General features: G+C 43.0%; 1 protein-coding gene across 1 annotated transcript in view; it reads left to right on the top strand.

The window, feature by feature from the left end:
* The first annotated feature begins 10,237 nt into the window (after positions 1–10,237).
* stard13a (StAR related lipid transfer domain containing 13a) overlaps positions 10,238–26,475 on the top strand; it is a 36,860-nt gene continuing 20,622 nt past the window's right edge. The window contains exon 1 of the mRNA XM_079566286.1: positions 10,238–10,772. Coding sequence (XP_079422412.1) covers positions 10,649–10,772 — 124 coding nt within the window. The 5' untranslated portion in view covers positions 10,238–10,648. The remainder of the gene's footprint in view (positions 10,773–26,475) is intronic.

Here is a 26,475-nt window from a genome sequence, read left to right as displayed (position 1 = left end):
TTGTGTTTTTAAGACGTTGAGAGCGAAAACTGGTATCGGTTCAGTATCGGATAGTTGTTGCCGATACCCGATAACAAATTTTTTCCAGTATCAGATCGGTGCACCTCTACTCTTGTGTATAGATTTTTGTTTTTGTACTTGTAAACTATGAATCAAAAAACATAGTTTTAACACTGAAATAGAACCAAGTCCCATTTCTCATGTAAACTATGAAACATAGACCTCGGTCCAAACATATTTGTAGATGTTGCAAAGAATCTCTGCCAACTAAGTTTTCTTTTTCAAATTCTTCACTGTTAAAGCTGTCTTCACCCATAGCTTTTCCTTAAAGGGACTATACGAAGTTTAAAAATGTTAAAATTATGTATTTTCCTCCCCCTACATGTTCCAGCCCTGTCCTAATGTGTAGAATGAGCCCAGACCTGTTCACCACAACTGCCTCTAAAATCCTGCACTGTCACTCAAAAAGTTGTTGCTTCGGGTCCGAATTGCCGTCATGCACGAGCTTAATATAGATGGTGCAGTTACACGTATGACCTGAGGTGGCAGTAGTGAGTATAAAATGGCCACCTTGCATCTAGCCCCTTTAAAAACTGTCAAAGTTTTCGCAGTACTGTATATTTGGAAAGCCGTGGTGTTATTTTGAGCCGTTGATAAACTACAGATGACCTTGTCCCGACCCGAACACACATGACAGAGTGACACACATTCTCATCTTTTTCGCCCCCATTGAGAATTATTGAAATCTTCTAATCCTGGTGACTTTTCACATTATTACAAAGCTCCCGGGGGGCGGCCCTGTGGGTAATCTCGACCTCCGGCCTGTGAATCCCTTTAGTGCGGTCCCCTCTATGTCGGTAATATGTTTTTAATATGTCTGACGGCTGGGATTTGGCTGATGTGTGGCTCCAGCGCACTCCTGACCTGCTCCAACCCGTGTTTTTCTCCAGGCAGGGAGGAGATTTAACCCAAATGTTTTCAGACTCTCATGGAGGGAGAGTCAAAATACTCCATCAAAATGCACAGTGAAAGTCAGACTACGGTATGTAGGTTTTCCAATTATTTATTCCTTATATCCAGCTTAACAAAGCATTTAGACCACCATATATCACATCTGTCAAACAAGCACTGGTAATAAACAATTAGAAACACAATCAGCCATTTAAAGTACGGTTGCACGATACATCCAAATTAACTGGAAATTGCTTTTTTTTATTTTTATTGTCACTATAGCAAATCACAAAGTCTACTGTCCTCTGCAAATAAAAATACTGAATAAATTCTGTTAACTCCTCAAATATGCTCAGAAATCATATGTGAGATTCTTTCATTAGTTTAGCGGTTCATTTTACTGCGTGGGTGTGTTTAAAATGTGCACCGTGAACTGAATCTTATCATAACACATAAAAGCGCAGTTCTTATCTGTGGAAACAATTACTTTGCCCTCCATCTTATTTACATTGTGTCTTCAAGTTCCAGTCTGACTCTGAATCAGACATTTCAAAATCCATACGAAGCACTGTCAACTTATGAAGTAAGTTGGGCTTCAGTCTCTGAAAAAACACGGCAGATAAAAGAGTGCCTTTTGTGATTGATTGGGTATGATTGATGGGTGGAATTTTCATGCTTTAGAATGGGAAAGTTTCCAGGCCCCTCTTGACATTGTAGATAAAGCGAACGGTCATTCAATTCCATCAAGATTCAATTGGTTCAGATTTTTAAAAAAAGACTCAGAAATAATTGCACCAAAAAGACCTCAAAGATCAGCTCTGCTTGATTTAGGAAAAATGTCTAATTGCATTTTTACTGGCAAGAATTGAGGTTTGCTGTATATGTTTGAAAATGCGATAGGATATTGTGTAGTTTGCAAAGAATGTCTGCAGAGAAGTCTAAATAATTGCAGTCTATATCTGCTAATTGCGACAGTGATTTTTGATTTGATTGCGAGTAATTGAGCACATACACTGTACTTTCCAGTCATTAAAGGTGTGCGTCTGACACTGCACACTCCTCTGCGCTTTGCCTCACACATTTCAGTCGTCAGCTCCGCGATTAACATCCAATGAACCTTTACGAGATAATGAAGGTGGTCGCGCTGTTAATGACCTTTAATGTGCTTCAGCGTGCGCGTCGCAGAGCCCACCCGCGTAACCACTGTACAGAGTGAGGAGAACCTTCAGGAGGTCCCTTATAAACCACATTGCTCGGGTAAGTGCGGTTTATACGAAAAGAAAAGGAAAAATGCAGCCGTTTAACATGTCTGGGACGCTGGACGTGGATGCACTTTTGGCTTTAATCCAGCTCGCAGTTTCCTCCATCTCTGTCTGGGTTTATGTTTGCTGTCTTATTACACCTGCAAACGATATGTGTTTTGTTTTTGTCGATACTGTAGTTTTGTTTTTTGGGCAATGGTCAAAAAGAATTACCACGTTGACGGACGAACATCGAAAACAATCCTAAAGTAGCAGTAATGTAGTGTCTGACTTTTTGGGTGATTGACCAAGTGAAAAAGAAATGAAATAACTATTAATGAATGTCTCATAACTGGATGTTGTTTTCTGCTCATACAGTTGATTTATTTTATGCTATAATTATAATATATTTAGTGGAGTCTTGCCATGTAAAACTATTTTTAACTCTATCTGTAAATAGAAAACAACAAGTTTCCATATTTACATTGTAACTAAGAGTTTCTATATTTATTCATTGTTTATTAGCCTTGGTGCCTGTTTTCCCTTCTGTTTATGTAGTTATAAAGTCCATATGAGTATTTGTCAGGCAGTTTCAGGTCCCTCTTGTGAGCCCTGGAGTCTCTCTTGTGTATTTGAGCTGGATGTGTTTCCTTGACACATTTTTTGCACGTTGGCGGTACACAGTTGTTTTTGTGTGTGGTCCCAAACCCAACGCAGCACCACAGGGAGAGCGCTAAAGGAAGGAAGGAAGCCCTGGTGGATTTTCCTCCTGAAACGCTTATTTGAACAGACAAAGTACCAGTACTAGATACGTGCTTCAGTTAAGTGCCCCAAATGTGAGACGTTTAGGAGTGAAGTTTGCTATCAGCCTGTCATCTACTCCCATGACCTGTGTGGTTTCCTCTGTGCCATTAGCCATTGTTGCCCCTGCCTCAGGTCCTGCTCCTTCCATACCACACGCTGCAGCCTTCAACCCCCCACTCCACTCTCTGAATATCAGGCACAGTACTGTCTGCTACTCTTACCTATGGATATCAGACGTCTCCATCCAGATGGTTGTTGTTCAATATGCTAAACATAGTTTTTGCAAATGTTTAGCATATAAGCTTCAAAGAATTAACGTGCGGTTAACGTCAAGGTTTGTCCTAGTTATGAACTACTTTCTTCATTGTTTGCACCTGGTTTGACCCCAGTTACTGTAAGACCTGATTTAGCCACATTTCGTCCTGTTAAAGATCTTGTTAGATCTAGTGATGATACTCAGAGAACCAAATGTTTTCTCAAGTTGTACTTTAAAATCACTGCTCCAAATTATTATTATTATTATTATTTGTTTATTTGAAATGGACATAACAACAGCATTGGACAAACCAGATACAAGTGGTTTAGGTGTTATTCACATATCACAAAAAAACACACAATGCTGTATACAAAACACAATGCCATGCAGTAAGTGTACAATATTTATAAAGGTAAACAATACACATCATCAGTATACATTTCCTCCAGTGTTACAGTGTTTCATACATTCAGCCACTGTTTCAGACCTATGTTAAAGCTGTTCAGTTACTACAGCAAAAGAGTTCTACATGCGCCACAGTTTGAGAAACTGCTTCATCATGTGAGCTGTTCCAGATAATGAGTTTTCGCTAATAATACATTGCTCTCATGCAACTCTGAATTGCCAATGATTTACTGTTTTTAACTTTAAACTCATTATGCACAAATGGCTTCACATTTGCCCCAGAGGATTCAGACCTCTGTGTGTCCGGTGGTCATATAGTTTTGGCCGGTCAGCGTACGTGCGGCTTTAGGTGAAGCACTTCGGATGCAGGAGGTATAGACAATGTCATGCCAGGCGTCCTCTGTGACTGGACAGAGGAAGTTGTTGTTTGTTGTTGCTGGAGAGTGAGACAGAGGCCGAAGACACTTTTTGGATTAGCTCTTGACCCACTTTTCGCGTTTGGCCCATTTTGGGAAGGACTTGACCAGAGCGGCATTCCTCGATGGCTGCAGCAGAAATATTGACAGAGCCACGTTGATACTGTTGACTCAAGCCCGTGTGCGTTGATAGATGTGACGTTGGCTGAAGGTTGGCTCGTCTCAGCACTTCACAAGCTTTTTACTGCGACACACAAGGAGAAAATAATAAAGCACATTCTTCCTTCAACTTTTGTCCAGTCGGCTGATCTATATAGAACATCTGCACAGGAAAATATGAATTATAGCCTCTATAAAAATGTTCTCTCCATTGGAGTCCTCAAATAACACTTTTGCTGTTTTTGTGATGCCTTTTGGCACATGTCTCTTTGCTCCTGATATTTGCTGACTCTTGAGTTTGTTGAAAGCGTCATCGCTTGCAGGGAGTGCATGTCCGTCAGGCTGTGGCTGCGCTGCATCAATGCCAAGAGGGTCAAGTCAACAGGATCACTTCTTCAAGATTAAGCTATTAGATAGACGGCTTGCTTTTCATTAGGGCAAACCAAGGTAAAAACATGGCTTTATAGAAACTGCTTTTTTTTTCACTCACCATTTCACTTCTGCATTTTTCTTAAAATAATGTCTATTTTCACAGGATGGAGAAAAAAATAACCCTCTCCCACTCACATTGGTCCAAATATTTAAATATGACGTACAGTTAAAGTGTATTAACCTTACTCCGTTGAGATTGTAGCAACGGATTAGTTTTCCTAGTTATCATATGTGATAAAAAAGCACTAGAGTGGGATTATGATTATTTTAGAGTCTAAAATGTCTAGTCCTGCTTTGTCTGTAAAACCATCCGATTTTTTTCAAATCTGATTGAATGATAAGAATAATAGCTCAACAGATTATAGGACTGTACAATTGTCTATAATCTATTTTTTATCCATGCTTAAAAAACATCAAAAGAGCAATGGTCCAGTAGACTCTCCAGAGGTGGAAAGTGACCAGATTCTTTCATAGGACATCTTTTTGAAGTTATATATTATAGATACTTTAATCTTCGAGGTAGGAATTACAGTATGCAGAATAGCAGTAGTACTTTTTACTTTGATCATCTCATATACTTTATCCATGCATTTAATCCAATTGTAGTCGAGAGTCGAGTTTTTCAGTGCTTCTGTGTCTCTTCATTGTTTATTTTCATTCCATCCGGTCGATGCAGAAACAGGGCCGCCTCACTTTCACCCCTATGATATCTACAGTAGACCCTAAATAAATGTCCAAGTGTCAGTTTGTTTGGGCTAGCGCACGGCGAGTGTTGAAATCTTAAGTGTGCGATGCTTAAGATGATGTATAGTGGAGGCGATGGGGGTATGTGTGCGATGAGTGAGCCGAGCAGATTGGCCCGAATGGCAGAGTGCAGCTTAAAATAGACAGTATACAGAGACCGGGCAGTGCGTGGTGGCGTGCGCACATGTAAAATTTAAGGTTGCTCAGCTGTACGAGATGCAGTAGTCACTAGTATCTTCAGTCACGTGGTCTGTTGAATCATTGATTGCTCTGGACTCACTCGCTCCAAAACGTGATGAGCAGCGGCAGGTATTGACTTTTCACTGTAAGACTGTCAAGTGTAAAAGGAAAGGCATTGGCTGTAATACTGTTAGAACACAGCATGGGAGGAGAATCTGTTATGAACTTTTAAAACATTAGGTAACATTAGATTGGAAGCTCTTGGTTTATTAGACAAGATTAAATGATGTGTTTTTCATCTGTTCGGTATCTTTATCTAAACCTGCAACACTAAGTAGACATATTGTGTACACAGCTACTGTAAAACAGGAACAGCTTGTGCTGCAAAAAGCCCTTATTGCATCCTATAGTCCGCAGTTTATTTTTGACACAGTTTTATCTCCTCACACGACCTGATCTTGGGCACAGGAAAATTCATTATCCAACCCTGCAATCTGCATTTCCCTGACCACTGCAGGAGCTCGTGAGGTGAAGACGCCCCTGTATATTTGTATAGGGACATTTCCTGATCCTGTCCAGACCAGAGCCCAATGCTCTGCTTTGATTGGCTGTGCAGATTAGAAGAATGCGAGAATGTGTGTTTTGATTGGCTACTGTTGTAAGACACCACTGCTGTGAGGTTTCTCTGCTCTCAGGCCAAAAGTGGACCTCAGGTACTGACCTACAGTATGTGTGTCCAAGTATTCAGAGCAGAAGAGAAATTATTAATGGGGCTGGCATCAGAGAAATGTGGTTCATGGTTTTCTGGCTCTCTCCCACTGTCTTGACCTTAGTCCACCTACAGATCATCTACTAATATCTGGACCCAAAGCAAGGGCAGTTACCATCACTTCTCTTAAAGAAGCATAAGCACCTGTCTTTATGTCGAATGTGTTATGAGTGAGGCCTGACGATCAGAGGGACTGGTTCTTCCTTAAGGCTGGAATAGGAACTCAACACAGATTGAATTAGTATTACAGTATTTTCCGGACTATGAATTGCTCCGGAGCATAAGTCGCACCAGCCAATGCATAATGAAGAAGAAAAAAACATATACAAGTCACTCTGGAGTAGGACAGGTCGATATGGCCTAAAAATCTATATCACAATATAAAAAAGAAATATCGGTAACAATGTATTTGACGATATAATTGACAATGGACAAATTACTTAATAATCCCAGCCTTACGCCTATTGGGAAGATTAATTCAGTGATCTTTTCTTTTCTTTTTTACGGCATACTAATTTCCTTGCAAATATGATCTACTCAAGCAGTTTACAACCATTTTACACAGTCAGTGTTTGTGTTGCTCTGATGGAGCTGAGCGTAGCATAAATTATATCATGTCCACAACCATATAAAACATTTCAAATCAAAAACCCACCCCTATTCTGGAGCATAAGTCGCGCCAACCTTGGCGACTACCTGGGCATGGAGACGAAGCTGCACCGTTGAAGAGCCTCTCCCGGCAGCACGTTGTTCAAACACCCATTTGTGAACTCATTCCTCTAAGTGTGGCCATCTAGCTTTTAGCCTGCGATTATCTTTTTTTGTTTTCTTCATTGTTTCTGGCTCACTCCAAATTTTCTGTTTTTTTTTTTAATTTTCAGTGTTACAGTAAGTGAAAATAACAAACCTTCAAATTATGTATTTTGATATATAAGTCACACCTGAGTATAAGTCGCGCCCCCAGCCAAACTATGAAAAAAAGAGTCTGGATATCACTGTAGGTTTTATTGTAAAGCGGCTTTGAGTGTAAGCAGAGGTGGGTAACAGTCAAAATATTAACTCAAGTTATAAATTATATTAAAGTTATTTTGCTCAAGCGCTGATACACATAGTATTTAATGAAAAGGCAACTTGAATAATAAGAGTAACTTGATTTATCTTTTTAATCCAGCAAACCACACTCAAAATAACGTGGAAATCCTGTTGTTTCCAAAGAGGTGCAACATTAAAATTCTTACGATACAAATACATTTTTATTGAAGATATACTTGACACAATCTTTGCATTTATTATTATGTCGACACAAATATTACTTACATAATACTTAAAAATATTGTTATATTACTTAAGTACAAGTACTGTGATAAATCTACTAAAGGAAGTACAATCTATACAAAAAGTTAGAATTTGCACTAAATGTCTGGGTCATCTGCGCCTTAGTGTCTGGCAATATTTACTTAGGATGTACCAATGACAATGACAATCAAAATGTGTGCTTGAGATGCTTCATTTTGGAGATGTGTCTTAGACTGTGAATGGAAAGGGGTTTGCTGTCTCTTTACATTGATGTGATAATGTGTTTAAACCCTGTAATCCTTAAATCCACACATGAGAGACTCGCAGGTCACATGGGTCTGGAACTCAAGCGAAAAAATCCATACCTTTTTACTCATGTACATAATACACCCAGCCCAGACTCTACCAGCTTGTGTTTTGCATTACAATGTTAAGTCTCCTGAAAGTTTTCGAGCATTGAGTTAGTGCATATTACTTTTGTTTGTTCAGGATATTCTCGTCATGATTGCGTATTTTGTAGCCTCTCAACTATCTTTTAACCTTTTACACACTGTACTTCTGATGAATGTGTTAGCATGATTGTAAAACTCGTATCTCCAAGACTTCTACACCTGCACAAATCTCCATCATAGCTAATCTCCTGAGACACTGCAGCCAAATCAAAGCCATATGTTCACGTTGTCAATGAATGATGAGAAAACGGGCCTCATTCCATTTTACACCGGAAGTTAGCAGAAAAATGAATGGATACAAATTAAGATTAAAAAACAACAAAACAAACGTATTTTCCAGTGCACCTCTTTATACATGACTTTATCACATGCAACAGTAATAATAAATTTCATATGCGTCTGTTTAAATATAATCATTATTTAGCCTGCCCCTATTATTTGTATTTGTGTATTGCCTGCTCTTGCATAATAATCCCCCATGTCATTTTTGGCCATTTGGAGATTTTTATTACCTCATTCCACTCACCACTGCTGCACCTCAGGTATCATTTGGTTTATCCTCAGCCAATTAGAAGACCGGCCCTCATTTTTTATTCAAGTTTGGAAGGTTTTTTGTCTGTCTTCGCAAAAGCCTTATAGGCAGTAATATGAGGCGAAGGACATACAGTAGGTCATTTATGAGGAAACGCATTGATCTATAGGAAAGAGTAAATTCTCATTGTGATCCATTGTCTCCATCAGATCTTCAGATTGGATCTATAAGGGGCCACTACACTCTAGACTCACTCTAGATGATTTGTTATGATTGATAAATGTGATTGCCGGGTTGATTTTTGACACGCTTTTTCTTCAAGCTCGAATGGGTCGAACCGGGGAGTCACATTTCATCTATAGCCCACATTTTTCGCCTTGGCGCAGTTTTCTTATCTCTGTCTAAATTACACCGGTCAAGCAGCGCGGTCAAGTGGTGTCTGCGCTGACTTCTGCTGACCGCGGGGATCGCAGACATGTTTAAACTGGCCCAAATTAGGCGCACGCACTCTCTCCTTTCTCCGCTCTCTTTACAATCACGGGTTTGCTCTGACCTGGAACTCAACACCCCAAAGAGGACGTCCGAAACTAAGAAGAGCCTCATGGACAGCAGCTGAGGAGCATCCTAAAAGTGTCCCATCGTCGGTCTGAGCGGCATTCCTGGGATATTACAGGAACAACTTGGAGGTGGTGGAGCTAAAAGGGAACTAAAGAGGACCATAGCACGAGAGGGCTTAGAGAGGACTTTCACTTCTTATACTATTAATGTGGTGTGAAAAAAACATAGTGCGTATTCATGACATTCACACTATGCATTAGGGCTGGCCCTGCACGGTATGTATGGTCAACACATGATGACATGTCCTTAGATCTGTTCCCTCAGGACACATCATGTTCACACATCTCACCATTACTTAAATCATTACAAGGATTAAAACAAAGCCTTTTGGACATGTTTTTGCTTCTCCATTTTACACGGCTCTAATCTGTGGTGGAAGGAGCATTAGTTTTTAATGATTGTTGAACAAAATGAGCACTGCTGTTTTTAGTTTTTATGACAACATATTGCATCAGGCCATGAGAAGATTTGGAGGATATACGGACAAAGTAAAGTTCACCGACAACAAGCCCTTCATGCGCAGCCTAGTTTTCCATTAGAACTGACTTTTTCCCACTTGATATTAAACCAAATGGGGTCCTATTGGGCAAAACCAAATTGTGACCATAACAACGATTCCTCACTAAATCGGGACTAAACACCAAGCCAAATTGCCGGTAAACGCAGGACGTCTACAGTAAATCAAGCCTGCATAACTTAGTAAAGCATGAACTTCTGCAAGACTATAGACCGACACGGTTCACAATGGGACCCCACAGCCCTGATATGTTAAGCCCATGACTAATGTAAGACATGTTTGTGAGTGGCCAGCGACACACAGCACAAGTATTCCCTCAACACAGGACTATGTTGTGCGCGGCTGCCCGTGTGTTATTGCCGAGTATGAGCGCATTGAAAGAGATCCTTGTTTGGGTCGGGGCTGAGGGTGGGCAGGAGTTGTAGCTACATCTAGGTTTGGGGGAAAGAGAGAGAGAGAGGGAGAGGGAGAAGGGGTTGAGAAGCCACCTCTTGCATCTGACTTGCCTTGTCAGTGCGTCAGAAGTTTTGTGGGAGACGTTTACGCGCGCACGAGACCGCATCGGGATAAGACGACTCGGACACTTCGGATACTGTGTGAACTGCGGATCGTTTTTGTACAGCTTTACATCCCCACAAAAGTCAGATTCACCTCATCGCGCGCGCTACCGCAGGGAGGGTGACGCAGGTCCGGCGCGGTGACGACCATTGCGGTACGAGGTGAAGGCGAGATTTTTGACCGGAATGATAACGGGACGGAGGAGCGTGCGCGGATGATTTTTAGCGGTGACTGCGTGACATTGTGACAAGAGGAGCGTGAGAACGGGGGGGCCGCTTTGAGAACCACGAGGGGGAATATGCGTCGGAGGGTACCGCAATGAGCAGCCAGCGAAAGTCGGCGAAGCTTCAGCTGCGGCGGTCGATCAGTGAGCAGCTGCGGGACTCCACGTCCAAAGCCTGGGACCTGCTGTGGAGGAATGTCCGGGAGAGGCGCTTGGCAGGTCAGACACATGCACAGCGGGGACAGCGGGTGATGGTGCTCTTTTGGCTGGGACAGGTTTTTTTTTAAAGTTCAGTCACATTTGTCGCTAGACGTCAATAGTCCTGCTCTTTTCATTTGAACGTCATAATTGCCTTATTCATGAGGGTAGACTTTCATGTTTTTGCTCTGTTAGGACATGCATAGGGGTCTAGTTTACATATTATTGTTGGGGTGGTATAGGGTTGACATAACTCTTTCATATCTGATTTCTGCTTTCATTTTGGTTTTGGTCTATCAGCCTAAATTCAAGTTTTGATCAGAAGTTTGTTTTGTCCTAATCATAATAGTCTTGTTCTGATTTGTTTTGACCCAGGTTAAACCATAGGCTTTACCTCTAGTTAGACATTACATTAGCCCAATTGCTTGGATCCTTTTTCTTGAATTCAATGAGTTTAATTCCAAATTAGTTCAATCCTAGTCTCGATTTAGTGCTTGTCATGTCTAGGTTATGATCCTACAGTTCGCCTGGTTTACTGCTTTGGATTGTTCTTGTAAATTCCAGTAATTAGTCTTGGTTTAGTTCTGGTTTAGTCCTACATTAGGCTCTGGGATTGGCCCTTGGTTCTGCACTGGTTGAGTATCTGGTTTAGCTCTGGTGTTTTGCTAATTTTCAGACTGGATTGTGTCCCTTTTAGTTCTTGAGATCTGTCCTGTCATTTGTGAGTTGTCCAGTATTGCCAGTAGTTTCCAGATTATGCAAATGTGACTTCAATGAGTGGTGTTTACATTTCTCTCCCACTGTTTGTGTCCTGTCTGTGTGATGCCGGTGTGGAGTCATGCGCAGCTCGGTTCTGATATTTCTGGAAGGTCATCGTCAAATTTAGTCTTGAAACAGCAGCAGCAGCGACATGTGCAGAGGATGCCAGCTCGACAGGCTGCACCACAATGAGCTGAGGTTGTGCCTATGGACCAGAGGCTTTAGACAGAAGATAGATCCTACAGACGGGATATCAGATGACTTCTCTACATGCAGTGTCCACCAGACGCCACTGCACCAAAGTGAGAGGCTCTGGCTATATTTACAGTGGCCCGGTGGTGCACGCTGTGTCTGGGTAAAGTCACAGAGAGGGAGATGGGGCTGCAGCTGTCTGTTTACTTTAATGTAATTACGTGACGTCTGCCTCTTAGGCAAATGAAACAGAGCGCATATTTTTGACTCCACAGTGACGTAGGCTGAGGGTTTAATAGAGAGTGCTGTTTAGGTGTCAGAGAGGTCCATGGATAATATATTAAATGAGTCAATACTGTGGTGGTTGGGTGGCGCTCATGCCTCACAAGTTATAACAAGAAGGTCCCGGGTTGGGCCCCTTATCTGGATGAGCTTTCACCTTTCATATTTATTTCATTTTTCTTTTATTTAATCGGAGAAAACATTAAGAAGTGCTTACAGTGCACTCAAAGGCCCAACAAAGGGATAACTTCAGGTTCTCTTGTTTCTCCTCCATCAACCCCAAACATGCTCAATAGTCTACTCTTCCTGTTAGTTTGTCCTGACAGTCTTTGTCCCTTTGACGACAGCTAGTGGCATCGCTGGTGACTGACATTAGCGAAAGTGACAGCACCTGCCTCGCTCTAATCCCCTCTCTCTCATTTCTCGCCTCTTCATCCTCTCCCCGTCCAGGGCCCCTCCCCCACGCACATCCCACTGCTGAACCCATCAGCCCACATCTGCCTGGATCGCATTTGGAAAGAGGGGGATCCCAAAAATCTGCACATCTGGCCTTGCTCTTATTCTGCATTGCACTTTCACTTAATGGATTGGACAGACCTGGTTATGGCACTATATAAAGACTCAAGGATTGTAAACAACTGAACTGAAAAGAGTGGACATTGGGTAATTGAGGTTATTATCATATTATCGAGGCCAGGTAAAAGGCAGATAGCTACATAACAAGCTATACTGGAATAGATATTGATATCAACCATGTGGAAATGTGGGAAGGAAAAGGCCAAACTGTCCTTTCCTCTTAGATGACTTTGCCTTTCTACTACTGTTTTTACTATTCTTTATTATTTCTGGCAGTATCCTATTGTCAATGTTTCCCTGGCATAATCTGCATACACAAAAACAACATCTTTGTTAAATTGCTTTATAACAGAAGTACAGTAAAAGATCCAATAATATTCCCATACAGGATCTGTCATTGAATACAGTAAGGCATACATAGTAATAATGTGATAGAGCAGGTTGTGCTTAGTTTCATTGAGCCATAGTCTGCAATGGTCGCTGTGTGTTGCCTGACAATTACCTGCGCAAAGCACCTGGATTTGACCGTAATCCCACAGATTTTTGGGTTAAAACGTGAGGTCAGTGCAGCCTGGGATCTGGCCAAGCCTCAGAGTATTTTAGTTTCTTTGTGTGCGTGTGTGTGTGTGTGTATTTGAAATGTTATAGGAAATGTTTTGCTTACATTTTTTTGTTCTTTGTACAGCACAAGCCCTAGTAATTTTTGTCAGATTTTGGAAACAAACACCTCTCGCACCCGCTCACAATGCACACAAACTATATAAATCCACAATTAACTGCATTTCAATTGTCTGTGGCGTTGTTATGATATCTTTGTGTATTTTAAAATTAATACCAGAGACACGTATTTGATGTCCACCATACTACTAGCTTTTCAAATGCTTTCACATCAGACAAATTCAATTTTACTTCGACATGATCAATTCCTGTGGTTCCTTCTCTGCTTCTTATGGCAGTTTTCTCTCCTCATTTGAAACTGATACCAAATAATGGATATTATATTACTGCATTCTTACTACTGTGTTCCCTGTGAGTTGTTTTTTTGTAAGCTCATGCACCTCCTTTCATGTACTGTCTAAACATGCCTATGCTTGGTTAATGGACCTATCTATCTACTATTAATTACAATTTAGTTAGAAATGTATCTGACTATAATGCTACTTAGTTTTTTCTCTATGTGCTATTGTTCTCTGTGACTAACCTCTCTGGTGTGTTCTCTTTGCTAGCTATAAGATCTTATTTTGTTAATTGACATTTTCCTGCTAATTGCACTTGCACGTTGAAACTATTTCCTGGATCGCCTCTAGAGGGAAGCGTAGCCCCCAGTGTGTTAATACCACACGACTTGAAAGGCTGGCTCCAGAGTTGCTTTCTAAAGTTAATGCGTGTTGAGGTGGCGTGCCGGCTCGTCTGTGCAGCACACCTCCGTGATGGCGTGTGACTGGAAAGCTTCTCTCTCAGATTAACTGTGTGTGTGTGAGCGAGCTGACCTAAAATTGACTTTACTATGACCCACTTCTCACGTGCACCTCCCCTCTCCCTCCTCCCCTGCCTCTTATTACCTCCCCCAAAGTGAATTAAAATTGCCTCCTATATCCTGCAGTCAGGGCCAAATCACTGCTCTGTCAAAATAGGCCAAAGTCTGACCTCTCCTCCCACTCACTCCTCCTCTCACTGCATTCCTTACATTTATCTATTTACTGTACAACAACTTTGCTTCTCATTTAGATGCTATCCGGCCAATTGCATTCCATGATAATGTGATGTAAGTCCAGGTTGTTCCTAGATATTATTTGGACATTATTGTAGTTAGTTGTTGTTTCAGTAAATGGTCTCAATTTGGTTCTGTTCAAAATTGTATTAGACTTTAGAAACGCTTGATAAAAGAGGACTTGAAGCTTCGCAATACAAATCATCCATCATTGTCCATGTTTATTCCACAGTATGCATCCACATATTCATCCCAGACATTTGTCCCTCAGCTGAAAATAACGCTCTTTGAAAATTGTTTCTAAATATGTAGTATTACAATAAATATAAATATGACAATAAATCTACAGTAACAATTTTATAATTACACACAAGCGCTCGTGCTTCACAGCAAGAAGGTTCTGGGTTCACTTCAATCCCTGGCCTGGCCTTTCTGTGTGGAGTTTGTATGTTCTCCCCGTGTCTGTGTAGGTTTCCTACTCCGGCTCCCCATACCACTAAAAACATGTACAACAGGCCAGGAGAAATGATGTGTGTGTGTGCGTGAATGAATGGTGGTGGTCACAAATCAACAAACAAATCCCCTCAAACTCAGTGCTTTGGGTGACTTGTGGCATGTGAAAAGCGCTGTACAAAAAAGCTTCCATTCCATTCCATAATGTACATTCACTCTTAAGCTTGAAAATGAAGGATTCATTTAGGCCGGAGATACTGTATATTGAATCAGGAGGTGTTTAAGATGTCAGTGAATGGATTTGGCTGGCCTTGGGTGTTATTTCTTGACCTAAAGCAGGCCTATTCAATTGGTGGCCAAACAATCTGGTCTGGGCCACTGCCATTTTCCCATAACAAATAAAAAATGGCCTATTAGGCTTCCCGCTAACGTCCACAGCAGCTCATACTCTCACTGAGGAGGCTCTGTCTAAAAACATAATTATTACAGAGATTTCTTTGCAGTGCTTCCCTTGAAACTCAGAACTCAGAACAGAATTGAGTGATAGCTGTGATGGAGCGCTAAAATACGTCCTTATGTTTATGCATATTAAGCAGCCATGTGCTTCATATGTGTGCTTAGCGTCAGGCTTACAAAATAATTCAACAGAGCCTTAGACGCCAATAGGGCTAAAATAACAAGTGCCGGTCACAGTGAGTGTCTGTTTTATGTTTAATTCTACATGATTAATGATTAATACATTTTATATCTATTTATTCCAAAAAATATGACTAAGTTTGGTGCTGGTGGAGGGCCAAATGACAAGCCCAGAGGCCAAAAAAAATTGAAGCCCTGATCTAAAACTTCATCAAATTGTTTTTGCTGCCATCATTTGTGACCATGTGACCATGTCTGTGAAAGACACTTGTCTGAAAGTCTATCTAGTCCATAATTTGCAACACTACACAATTAAGTAAATACATTCCTTATGATATATGATCTATTTGTTTCTACTACTGACATAATATATGCCATAATATATCAACTTTCCAACCTTTTAATTTCTTTTTTTTTTACAGTTATACCACTCTCAGACACAGGGATTTAAGATTATGCTATCTAGGGTTGTAAAAAATATCCACATACTAAAAGTAAACTAGGCGGTTTATGAACTCCTTGCTGTCTTTTGTAAATTTGATTTGTCCTGGTGTTAATCGTTGTATAGATGCAGATGTATTTGACTTGACAATTGACTGTTAAAATCCCTTTATAATTGTAGGACGTGGTGAAGGAGACACCAGTTCACTGTATAGGACTAGTACAACCTTTACCATTGACTTTTACACATAGCCCTCTTGGTAATTCTGTTGCCATATAAAGTAATCTACACAATAAGTGACCATTTCTCAAGTCCGGCGTACGCAACAAAAGCCTCTCCTACATGCATTCCTCAGCAGCACACCCTCCTCTATTGTTCTGCTTCTTCCAATTCGGGACAGTGCTGTTGGGATTGCCTTCTTCCTGCCTTATACCCCGCCTCTGTCTGACTACATCTTCCCCATCCCAGACATGCTTTTTCTCACAGATATGCACCCCGAGGGCATGAATGTACCAAACTGTAACAACTTCACGAGTCAGAGTGTCCGCAAACCCGCACGCCATTGGCCGGTGGTGATCATGTGGCGTCAGGGGGGAAAAGGGAGTTTGTGATTGTTGTTCTCATGCTCGTTGGACTTGTGTGGGCGTCTTGAGTGGCGCGAGGGCTGTCTGCTGAGCCAGGTGGTGGGGAGTTGGTCCAGTGAGGGCATGTTTTTGAGACTTGAGGAATCTAGGAGTGTTCGCACAGCAGGGGAAAGCTAAACGTGGATCAGACTGTGGCACTGAGAGGTATGGTCGTGTTGCAGTTTGTGCGAAGATCTTGGACAACATGGACGTATAGTTTTCATCTTTTTGCTAATTGGCGTTTGAAAAGAAAGTGTTCTGTTGACAGTGATGGCAATGTTTGCAATGGACAATATGGACAGCGCAAATTCGACACAAGACTCAGACTTTTCCGATGGAAGGAGCTCAGACTTAGATGAGAGTGCATTGGAGACGTGTCGTGGTGGCAAACGGGACAGTCCTGAAGAGGGCAGTGAGAGCGACAGCACCAGTGAGGGGACTTGCCTCGGGTTGATGACAGCAGATGGACAGAAGCATTACCTGAGGCTCGGAGGCACGCCCCGACGCCGATCCGCCCTCAGACTGTCCCGAATCATCGCCCGGCAACAGCTGCTACGGAAATTGGCGCGAGGTATGAGGCTGGGTGTCGTTGCTCTGGATAATCAAAGTTGGGTTTTACTTGAGTGGTAGTTTTGACCACAGCTGTAAGATATACCCGGACAAAGTCATTACAGCAGTATAATGTTTAATGAACGTGAATACTGTATTTTCCATGTGCGGGTCAAAGAATGAACTGAACTTGAGGTATCAATCAAATTTCCTTTATCAGGATATCAGTTTCATTAGGTAGATGCAGTAGCCTTTTATTGTCTTTAAGAGGTAAATGCTATCTGCTGACCAAAAGGACAGGGTTCACTTTGTAACAATCTCTTCAGACTGGGAGAACACAATTTGGACTAGAGAATGCCTAATTAATTCATTAATATATTGAAAGCCTTCGACACTAAAAACGTCTACTGAGAGGAACACCCGTACTTGATGTTTTCATTGCCAGTATTGAGTAAATATTACTTCTCTGTCTAGAGCTTTTCCGGGACATATGGAGCCACTTTTCCTCCAAAGTCATCTTTCATATACGTAGATGAGAAGTCCCAACAAAAGCCTGAAGGACCTCAGTGTTATTGTTATTGTCTGTCTCTTGGTTCGCGGCTTGTCAGCTTTGTATCCATGGTTACTTCTGTCCCTTCCTGTCACGTGACCGATGTTGCACAGATACCGAACACAACATCCCAGTGTCCAACGCCTCAATGCTGGACCTTAGGTGATCTCAATGTGTTTCTTACATTAGTGTTTGTTGTTTGTGGCTTAGTTACAAACCGGTGGTGCATTTAAGGTCAGTCGGAAATTCCATTTCTCCAGTGCAGACACAACTATTTCAACTAAACATTTTATTTTCATTGCGTCCACTCAGTTGTCTCCTATTTCTCTGATGTACATTGATAGAAATTCTCCAGTGACATTCCTAGTCCAAGCATCTGTTACTCTGGACAGAGTGTGATGAACTCAGTGACCTCACTTTAGTCAAAGGGATTTCTCCTTCCGCTTCTTTCTACTTCTAATTACCCCCGACAAATTCATGTTATTGCATCTAGTCTGTTTCGGGGCAGCAGTGCCCTCTCTCCTAGAGGTCAGTTGCTGTGTGCACTGCTCCCACCAGCATACTGTTGATGTCGTTAGGTTAGGCAAAATATATATCAGTATATATTGTTTTAAACTTCCTCACCCTCCACAGACAGTCTCTTCTTGTTTTTTTCTCCAAGCTCGGGTCCTCTACCAGAGGCCTGGGAGCTTGAGGGTTCTGCGCATTATCTGTTCCCAGAACTGCATTTTTCTGGACTGAGATGTCTGATGTATTTCCTGGGATCTGCTGGAGCCACTCCTCCAGTTTGGGGTCACTTCCCCCGAGCGCCCCAACGACCACACGCACCACTGATGCCTTCACCCTCCAGACCTTCTCCAGCTCTTCTCGGAGCCCCTGGTGTTTCTCTAGTTTCTCGTGTTCCTTTTTCCTGATTTTGAAATCGCTTGGTATTGCTATGTCAATCACAGCGGCTTTGCTCTGCTCTTTGTCCACCACCACCACAGTGTCCAGTTGGTTCGCCATTACCATTCTGTCTGTCTGTCCAGCCCATTCTCTGCACAGATGTTCCTGTACATTATGTTATGGCGCTCCATGTTTCTTACACCCTGCAGTTATGTGCTGGATTGTCTCATTGGCCTCTTTGCGCAGGCTATGGCTGTGGTCTTGTCTGGTGTGATAGATCTGGGCATCTGTTGCTCAAGGCCTGCTCCTGTACAGCCATGATTAGTGCCTCTGTGCTGTGCTGTCCTGTATTTATTTGTTTATATACTTTTCCTCATATATACTTTATTAGAAAGGACAGTATAGCATGAAGGGGACTGGAGAGTGGGGAAAGACATTCAATAATAGCCACTGGCACAGTGTCCAGTGTATGTGTTGAATTAGGCCATCATCATCATGCACAATTATGATCAAAATGTAATGATCGGGGAGCTGAATTTAAATATATGATGTTATTTATTTGTCTGTGTGTCTGTTGTAAATTCGAAGTTGGTCCCTCTTTTGTAGCCTACAGTATGTGCTACTATTTTCTGCAGCCACATTTAGCTCTGCCTTAGTTATTTTGACTTGCGTCGGCCTCAGGGGAAAAGACAAGTTTCCGTGTTGTGGGAGGGGTTTTCTGCTTGGACCAGGCCACACCTGAATCCTCCATCTACAGTATAATGACCTGATTCATAGCTCTTGCACTCCTCCCTTTCCTTTACACTTACACTAACTTACAGTAGAAACTGCTCCAGCTTACAGGCAGGGGATCTATTATTGAACTTTTTATTGGGGCTTGTCTCATTCAATTTGTCAAATGCAGTTCACTTTTAAAGCATTGCCAAACCACAAAATATTTCTAAGTAGCATCTAATCGAAGGTAAGATAAGAGCGCAGACAATCAATATGTCCTACTTTACTCTATCGACTATTTCCCCCTTTTTTTGAAGACATAATTCTTTCAGACAGTTTTATGAAACCTTTTCCATTACGTTGCTGGATATGCCGATATTTCCATACATTGTGCGCAGCTTTATTTGATTCTAGTGAAGCTTTATTAATTAAAAAATCTTGCAGCTATACACTCATTATCAGTGCCAAGGTCACGTAGGTCTAGTAGCTACACAAACAAGATGCCTTATCATATTTATAATTATCATATTTACTTATTGAAGGAATGTGTTGTTTTCCACTCGTCACCTTAAAATAATAGACAAGTATAAACCTCGTGTACTATCTCATGTTGTCTTTACCTTCTGTCGTAGCAACACACTCCTCTGCATGTTCAAAACTGGAAGAGAGATCAGGAAGTCAACGATGCTGCACTATCAGCTAATAACACATACCAGATATAGATGACCATGATTCAGGAGGTTCAATCAAGAAGATTTATTTCCCTAACAAGTCATCTAATACAGAGCTCTGCTTCCCAGTCCCTGACAATCAAATCTCTTAGCCCCCAGCCGCACCGGAGGAGACTGAGCTCATAGTGAAGTCAGAGTATTCATATATTCATGAGCCTAGGCTACGTGTAGTTGTTTCCATTGGTTGGTAATTTTGTAGCTCCTCCCTCATCACCATTTTATTATATGATATGGTGTGGCATTTTTGTACGTCGCTGGGTGTGCTTATCTGATATTTCCCACACTGTGGCCTTGGTTTTAGGACACTTCGTACACACTTTGGTACTTTCCACTGGACCTTGGCTGTAACAGAGAACTCAAAAACACTTTGCATGCATTGTAATATAACACTAAAGAGCCATATAAACGAAAAGCTCGCAAATAAATTTTATAATTCTTCATTCCCCCTTCTGATCTCCCTCAGAGATCATTTCACCTGTCAGTTGATAAACGTACAACCTGTACCGAGGAGGGACTCCTCGTCTCCATGCAGGTAGTACCACCACCATAAGTCCACTCTCGCCATTGCATACTCAATCAATTGAACAGCGCTTTCAAAGTTGTTTCTCTCATCCCAAGAGTAGTCTCCCGACACAAACCTTTCCCACCGGAAAGTGAGCGGGCCGGAGAATGTGACTACATTCCATATCCTGGGTGCCAAAGGCACCGTCACTGATTTTCACATAAATGAACATCTGCAAAACAAAGCACAGCAAAGCAACATTTCCAACATTGGTTACATCATACCACCGTCACTTGGAGAGTCAAAGATTTTCCCGGAGGGCCTTTGCGGGCCCTCTGGGCATATTCTGAAGAGTCGCCCCCTTCTGGCGTAGCCATAGGGGCTGTCTCCTCGGGAGTAACAAGGAACATGCCACCTGAGGAACCTAGAGCTTTGGTTATCATGCTGCGGATCAGAGGTACAATGCAACAAAACAAAACACAACAAAGTAATAACACCACACCTATTATAATACCCACCTTCTGAAGGATATGAATCCAGGAACCTTCTGTGGGAACAGACACGTTAGACATATCATACATCATTAGATCAAGTACAGGTTTGGGGTTTCGGCTCATGGCTTTAATCGCTCTTTGGGTGCACAGGGTGAGCCATTTGTTAACTTGTGGTTTGGACACTGATACTCGCAACTTCACCAACAAGCCATCTGGATTACAATACATAACTAACGTATTTCGTGGATTTGCATCGTTTTCTTCGCACATTTTGATCATTGCTTTCTTTAGAGCCAGGATTGGGTGGTTGTTTACCACGTTTTTACAATCGTCGCGATCCTCTAAGTATAGGCTAGTGATGATAAGAGTTGCCGATATCATTGCCAAGACGCACCAAAACCCTCTGTTACAAGCCAATGGTCCAGGTTTTGTGAACCATTGTAAAATGGGGGTGTGATGTTTCATTTTTTGTTCACTATTTTGGGGTGCTCCCCCCTTCAATGGGGCCTTAGGACCCATTCCAGGTAGTCTAATCGCCATTTAAATGGTTTCCGTTCACTGTGTCTGTCCAGTGATATCCGGTTTTGTCTGAGCAGGGTTTAAGGTGAGTCCAATGGAACCAGCTGTCTTTCCCGCGCACCTTAACTGCTGTAGCAGTCCGTTGAGTCACTTCAAACGGTCCTAAGTAGCGGGGAGAGTTCCAGCGGGTTCTGTTGTGGTTTTTAATGTAGACCTTGTTGGGCAATCCTGCGGTGTGATCAAAGGCAGATAGTCCATTAGGGACAATGGGAGATAATTCAGAAAGGACTGACTGGAGAGCCTCAAAATACGGTCTAAACTGGAATAAATGTAACACCTCCGGTAGGGGTTTAGAGTTGGCCGTGGGCAGGCAGCCGGGCATGGCTCTGCCAAACACCAACTCAAAGGGAGTGTAACCAGTTCTTTGGTTGTTTACTGTGGAACGTATATGTAGCGTCGCAGCCGGCAGAAGAGACAGCCAAGTGCGAGCCAGTACACGTTCTTTCAAAATCGGGGGTTCTGCAAGCATTTTTGCCAAGACCCCTTTTAGGGTGCGATTCATGCGTTCAACCTTAGCATTGCCTTTGGGATAGTAAACACAAGAAAATGATTTATTTATGCCCAAATAGGCACAAATACCTTTCACGTCCAGAGCCGTGAAATGACGTCCAGAATCACTATGTATTTCACAGGGGACTCCAAACATTGGAATCCAGTCCTTGACCAACACTGTCACGACTTCCGCAGAAGTCTCTCTTTTGCAGGGGTAAAAAGAAGGCCACCCCGAAAATGTGTCGACAATACATAAAAGAAAGTGTTTGCCTTGATGGCTTTCAATCATGTCTGTGAAGTCAATTTGGATGACTTCTCCGGGGTATTGTCCCAGTTTGACCTTACCTGGAGTCTTTGAGTGGTGTGGATGGGGGTTGTACATAGAACAAACTCTACAAGCCTTGACAAAGTCCCTACAAAGCGGCGCAGGGGAAGGATGGTAGTAGTATTGTTGCAAGAGGTCTGACATAGCTTTAGGGCTCAAATGGTCAAGGCCATGGAGTTCCTCTAGCACTTCTTGTTGCATGGTAGGGGTGACGTATGGTAGACCTGTAGGGCCACGAAACACCCCGTCTTCATACGGAGAGGCGGAAGGATTTTTTGACCAAAAGTCATCGTCACAATGTTCATGATGGCGTCTACAGTCCCTGGTTGACATTAGGCCCTGAAAAGAGGGCCTGGGAGCCGGTTTCCAGAAGGACTCAAGGTGTAGTCTTAAATGATGAGCCCGTCCTGGGGGCAGAGAGGAGGCCAGAGCCTCAAGCCTGTCCCATACTTCCGCAGGCATCCACAAATATCCGGTGTCCGACACAAAGGTGTCATGTCCCGAGATGGTGGCCACCTTGGCCCACACATCCACGCCATGTTCCATGAAGCTAAGGGGATCAGAACCCTGGATTTGTTGGAGAAGCAACATCCCATCGGCCGGAAGATCCGAAAGAGTTTCAGGATGGTAGCCACCAGCCTGTTTAGCCGCAAGATCAGCGGCCTGATTTCCACGTGCCGTCATAGATCCAGTCTTGGAGTGTCCAGGAACCTTGACCACGGCCAAGGCTGAGGGAAGTAAGAAATGAGTCATGTCCGGAGTTAAGACTGAAAGACATTTGTGTGGATCCGGCACAGGCAGGAGAGGGGTGGTAGTCACTTCATTAACTTTTCTAAGATCGTGTGCTGGTCTAAAAGAGCCATCTGGCTTAGGAACTGGGTTTAAAGGTGTATTCCAAGTTGAATCAGAGAGTTCTAAAACTCCTGCGTCCCACAGTTCTGTTAAAGCTTGCTCTATTCCCTGTCGTTGTTTTTCGTTGCGAAATGGTCTCTGTGGGACATATACATGTGCTCCGGGGGACACTGTTAACACCACCGGATCAACTTTAGTGCAGTGCCCTATGTCGGATGGTCCCCTCGCCCACAGTGTGTCAGACAATTGTTTTATCATTTTGTCAGAGCCTTCATGATCGGTCAATTCCCTACCATGGGAGCGAGAGAGAAAATCTTCCTCGGCCGTGGCAGAGTCACTCGATAAGCCAATGCCAACTTTGTAGGCTTTTTCATATGGGCTGTACATTACTCCCAACAAACCAGTCTGCTCCCAATCCAAGGTGTGGTTCAATTTGTAGGTCAAGGGTCCGAGTTCTCTGGCCTCATGACCTGGACCCAAAAACAATGAAGTATGAGGGTCTGTCAGTGGATCTCTTTTTTGAAGAATGGTTTTACTTCCTCCGGCAGGACCACTGGGGCAACAACACCTGTTTGATGTACATAAAAATGTGTAGATGTGATGATGTAAGAATTGCCCTTCATTTCTTGTTCAAAAGCTAATTGATATTGCGTGTCTGCGTTTCTGTCGTAGAACAAGGTGCAATGTAGTGGGTCTTTGGGAGGGGAATAGGGGTGCAGCATCGAGAACCAGGGTTTCCATTCCAAGATCTTAGCATAGAGTCCATTCATTTCGGGAGTGTCCGGTTCAAGTAGGAGCCAGTAGATGGAGACACCAGGATATTCAGGATCTTCTCTGAAAACGTACAATCCGTGTGTGGTGGTGGAACTACAGGTGATATGTTGTCCATTCGGCCAGGTAATCTGCATGGCGTCCGGAGAGCATTGGATTGATGCCCCCGTAGCTTGGAGAATGTCTCTTCCCAACAGATTAACTGGAGTCATTGGTGAGTGAATCAATGACGTTTGCACGCTTTGTCCAGCGAGTTTGAGAGTCAATGTTTTTGTCATCCGTAGAGGGGTAGCTTTACCCGTGAGCCCTAAGAGGTTGATGTGTTTGTTACTCAGCATGTGGGGGGCCGCTCTTCTCATCGTAGAGTGGGTTGCCCCTGTATCCACCAACATCATCAACTTTTCCCCACCCACCTCTACTGGAACGAATGGCTCTGGGGTGGGTCCAGGACTCACTGGGCACCCCTAGTCGCAGTAGTCGTCCCCATCGTAGGGAAGACATCCTCGCGAGTCGTGGGCGGGATATGCAGGGTAGTTGTTTCCACCACCTCCCCCTCTTCTCCAGGGGACCGCGCTTCGGTTTCCCCCTGGGTGTCTTTGTCGGGCTCCCCGTCCTCCTCGTTGTGCCTGCGTGGGAGGTTGGGGACAGTCCCTGGACCAATGGTCCGTTGCTCCACAGTTGAAACATCCAGGTGTTGATTGAGGGCAGTCACTGGCCCAGTGGTCAGTAGCTCCGCAGTTAAAACAGGATTGGTCTCGTCCCCCTGAGTTCTGCTGCTGACGTCCACTAGGCAAGGCAAGGCAAGTTTATTTATATGGCACATTTCATGTACTTGACAACTCAATGTGCCTCACAGTAACACCAAACAGAGCAAAAATAGAATAAAAAGCATTAAAAACACAATAAAAAGCATTAAAAACACAATGAAAATCAAGAAAACAAATCATTAGTTACAATTACATTAACATTTCAATCTCCATAGGCAGCAGTAAAAAGGTGTCCTTTCAGCCTGGACTTAAAAATGCTCAGGGTTGAGGCCTGTCTCAGATCCTCATTGAGGCTGTTCCAGACTTTTGCTGCATAAACCTGAAATGCAGCCTGACCATGTTTGTTATTGACTCTGGGAATCACCAGGAGACCCCTCCCTGACGATCTCAGGGCCCGAGATGGTTCATACAGATGTAACATGTCAGAGATGTACTTAGGTGCTTGACAATGAAGGGACTTATACACAAGCAGAGCTGTTTTAAACTCTATTCTCTGAGCAACAGGAAGCCAGTGCAGAGACCGGAGCACTGGACTAATGTGGTCGTATTTCCTGCTTTTGGTCAGGACTCGAGCCGCAGCATTTTGGATGTACTGCAGTTGTCTAACAGCTCGTTTAGAGAGGCCAGTGAACAGGCCGTTACAATAGTCTAACCGGCTAGAGACAAAAGCATGAATTAGTCTCTCCAAGTCTGGTTTGGACACTATGTTTTTTATTTTGGCAATGTTTTTGAGGTGGTAATAGGCCGCTGATGTAATGGACTTGATATGATTGTTCAGATTCAGGTCTGAGTCCATGATTACCCCGAGATTTCTAACTTGACTTTTGGGTGCCAGTGAAAGAGCTTCAAGATGACCAATGACAACCTCTCGGTGTTTTTGTGGGCCAAAGACGATTATCTCAGTTTTATCTGTATTCAGCTGGAGGAAGTTATTTTGCATCCACGCACTAATCTGTTCGATGCAATGACACAGTGAATCTATAGGCCCATTTTCACCCACTGTCAATGAAACATAGATCTGCGTATCGTCTGCGTAATTATGATAAGATACATTGTTACCTGATATTAATTGACCTAGCGGGAGCATGTACAAATTAAACAAGAGGGGCCCCAGAATCGACCCCTGGGGAACACCACAAGTCAATGCTATTAGGTCTGAGACGCAGTTTCCGATGGCGACATAATATGTTCGTTCCTCGAGGTAGGATCTGAACCACTCGAGAGCCTTTCCAGAGATTCCCACCCAGGTTTTTAACCTCTCTACTACTCTCTACTACTTCCCCGCCCGCCGAATCCCCTTCCTCTTGGGAGGCCTCTTCCCCTGCCTCTACCTCCTTGATGTAGGTGTATGTGCATTTGGTTGTTGGGCCCTAGGGGCTGCGGTGGGGATGCGTATAAGGCGCTTGCTTGTGTCTGGGTTGGTGTGGGTGCAGTTGAGGTTGTTGCAACCATTTGTCCTTGTGCCTTGGATTTTGTTTCTTTTCTGACTGCAGTTGCTTGTTGTCGAGCCTGATTCAATTGGGTCTTGAGCAGTTCTTCCTGCATTTCTTTCCTGCAATTAATTGTAGGTGATCTGTGGTCAATCCAGGAGTGTTAGCCATGCTTGACTTAATTGGTTCTGGAAGGACGTCCAGCACCCCTTGGAGGAACAGACAGGTTGTTTGGGGATGGATGGGCATGCATTGAAGCCATATAGACTTGAACACACTCTTCCATGTATCTTGTAGGACACATTCCCGGAAGGAAGGCCGAGAATGTGGGAGGCATAGGGGTTGGTGCAGGATACATGTCCACCAACACATCCATCAGCCCCTCCATGTGGGGCTCTAGAGGCTCATG

This window comes from Gobius niger, assembly GCF_951799975.1.
Source record: "Gobius niger genome assembly, chromosome: 11".
NCBI lineage: Eukaryota > Metazoa > Chordata > Actinopteri > Gobiiformes > Gobiidae > Gobius > Gobius niger.
The sequence above is the reverse complement of the archived record's forward strand: the minus strand, read 5'-3'. Positions and strand labels throughout refer to the sequence as shown.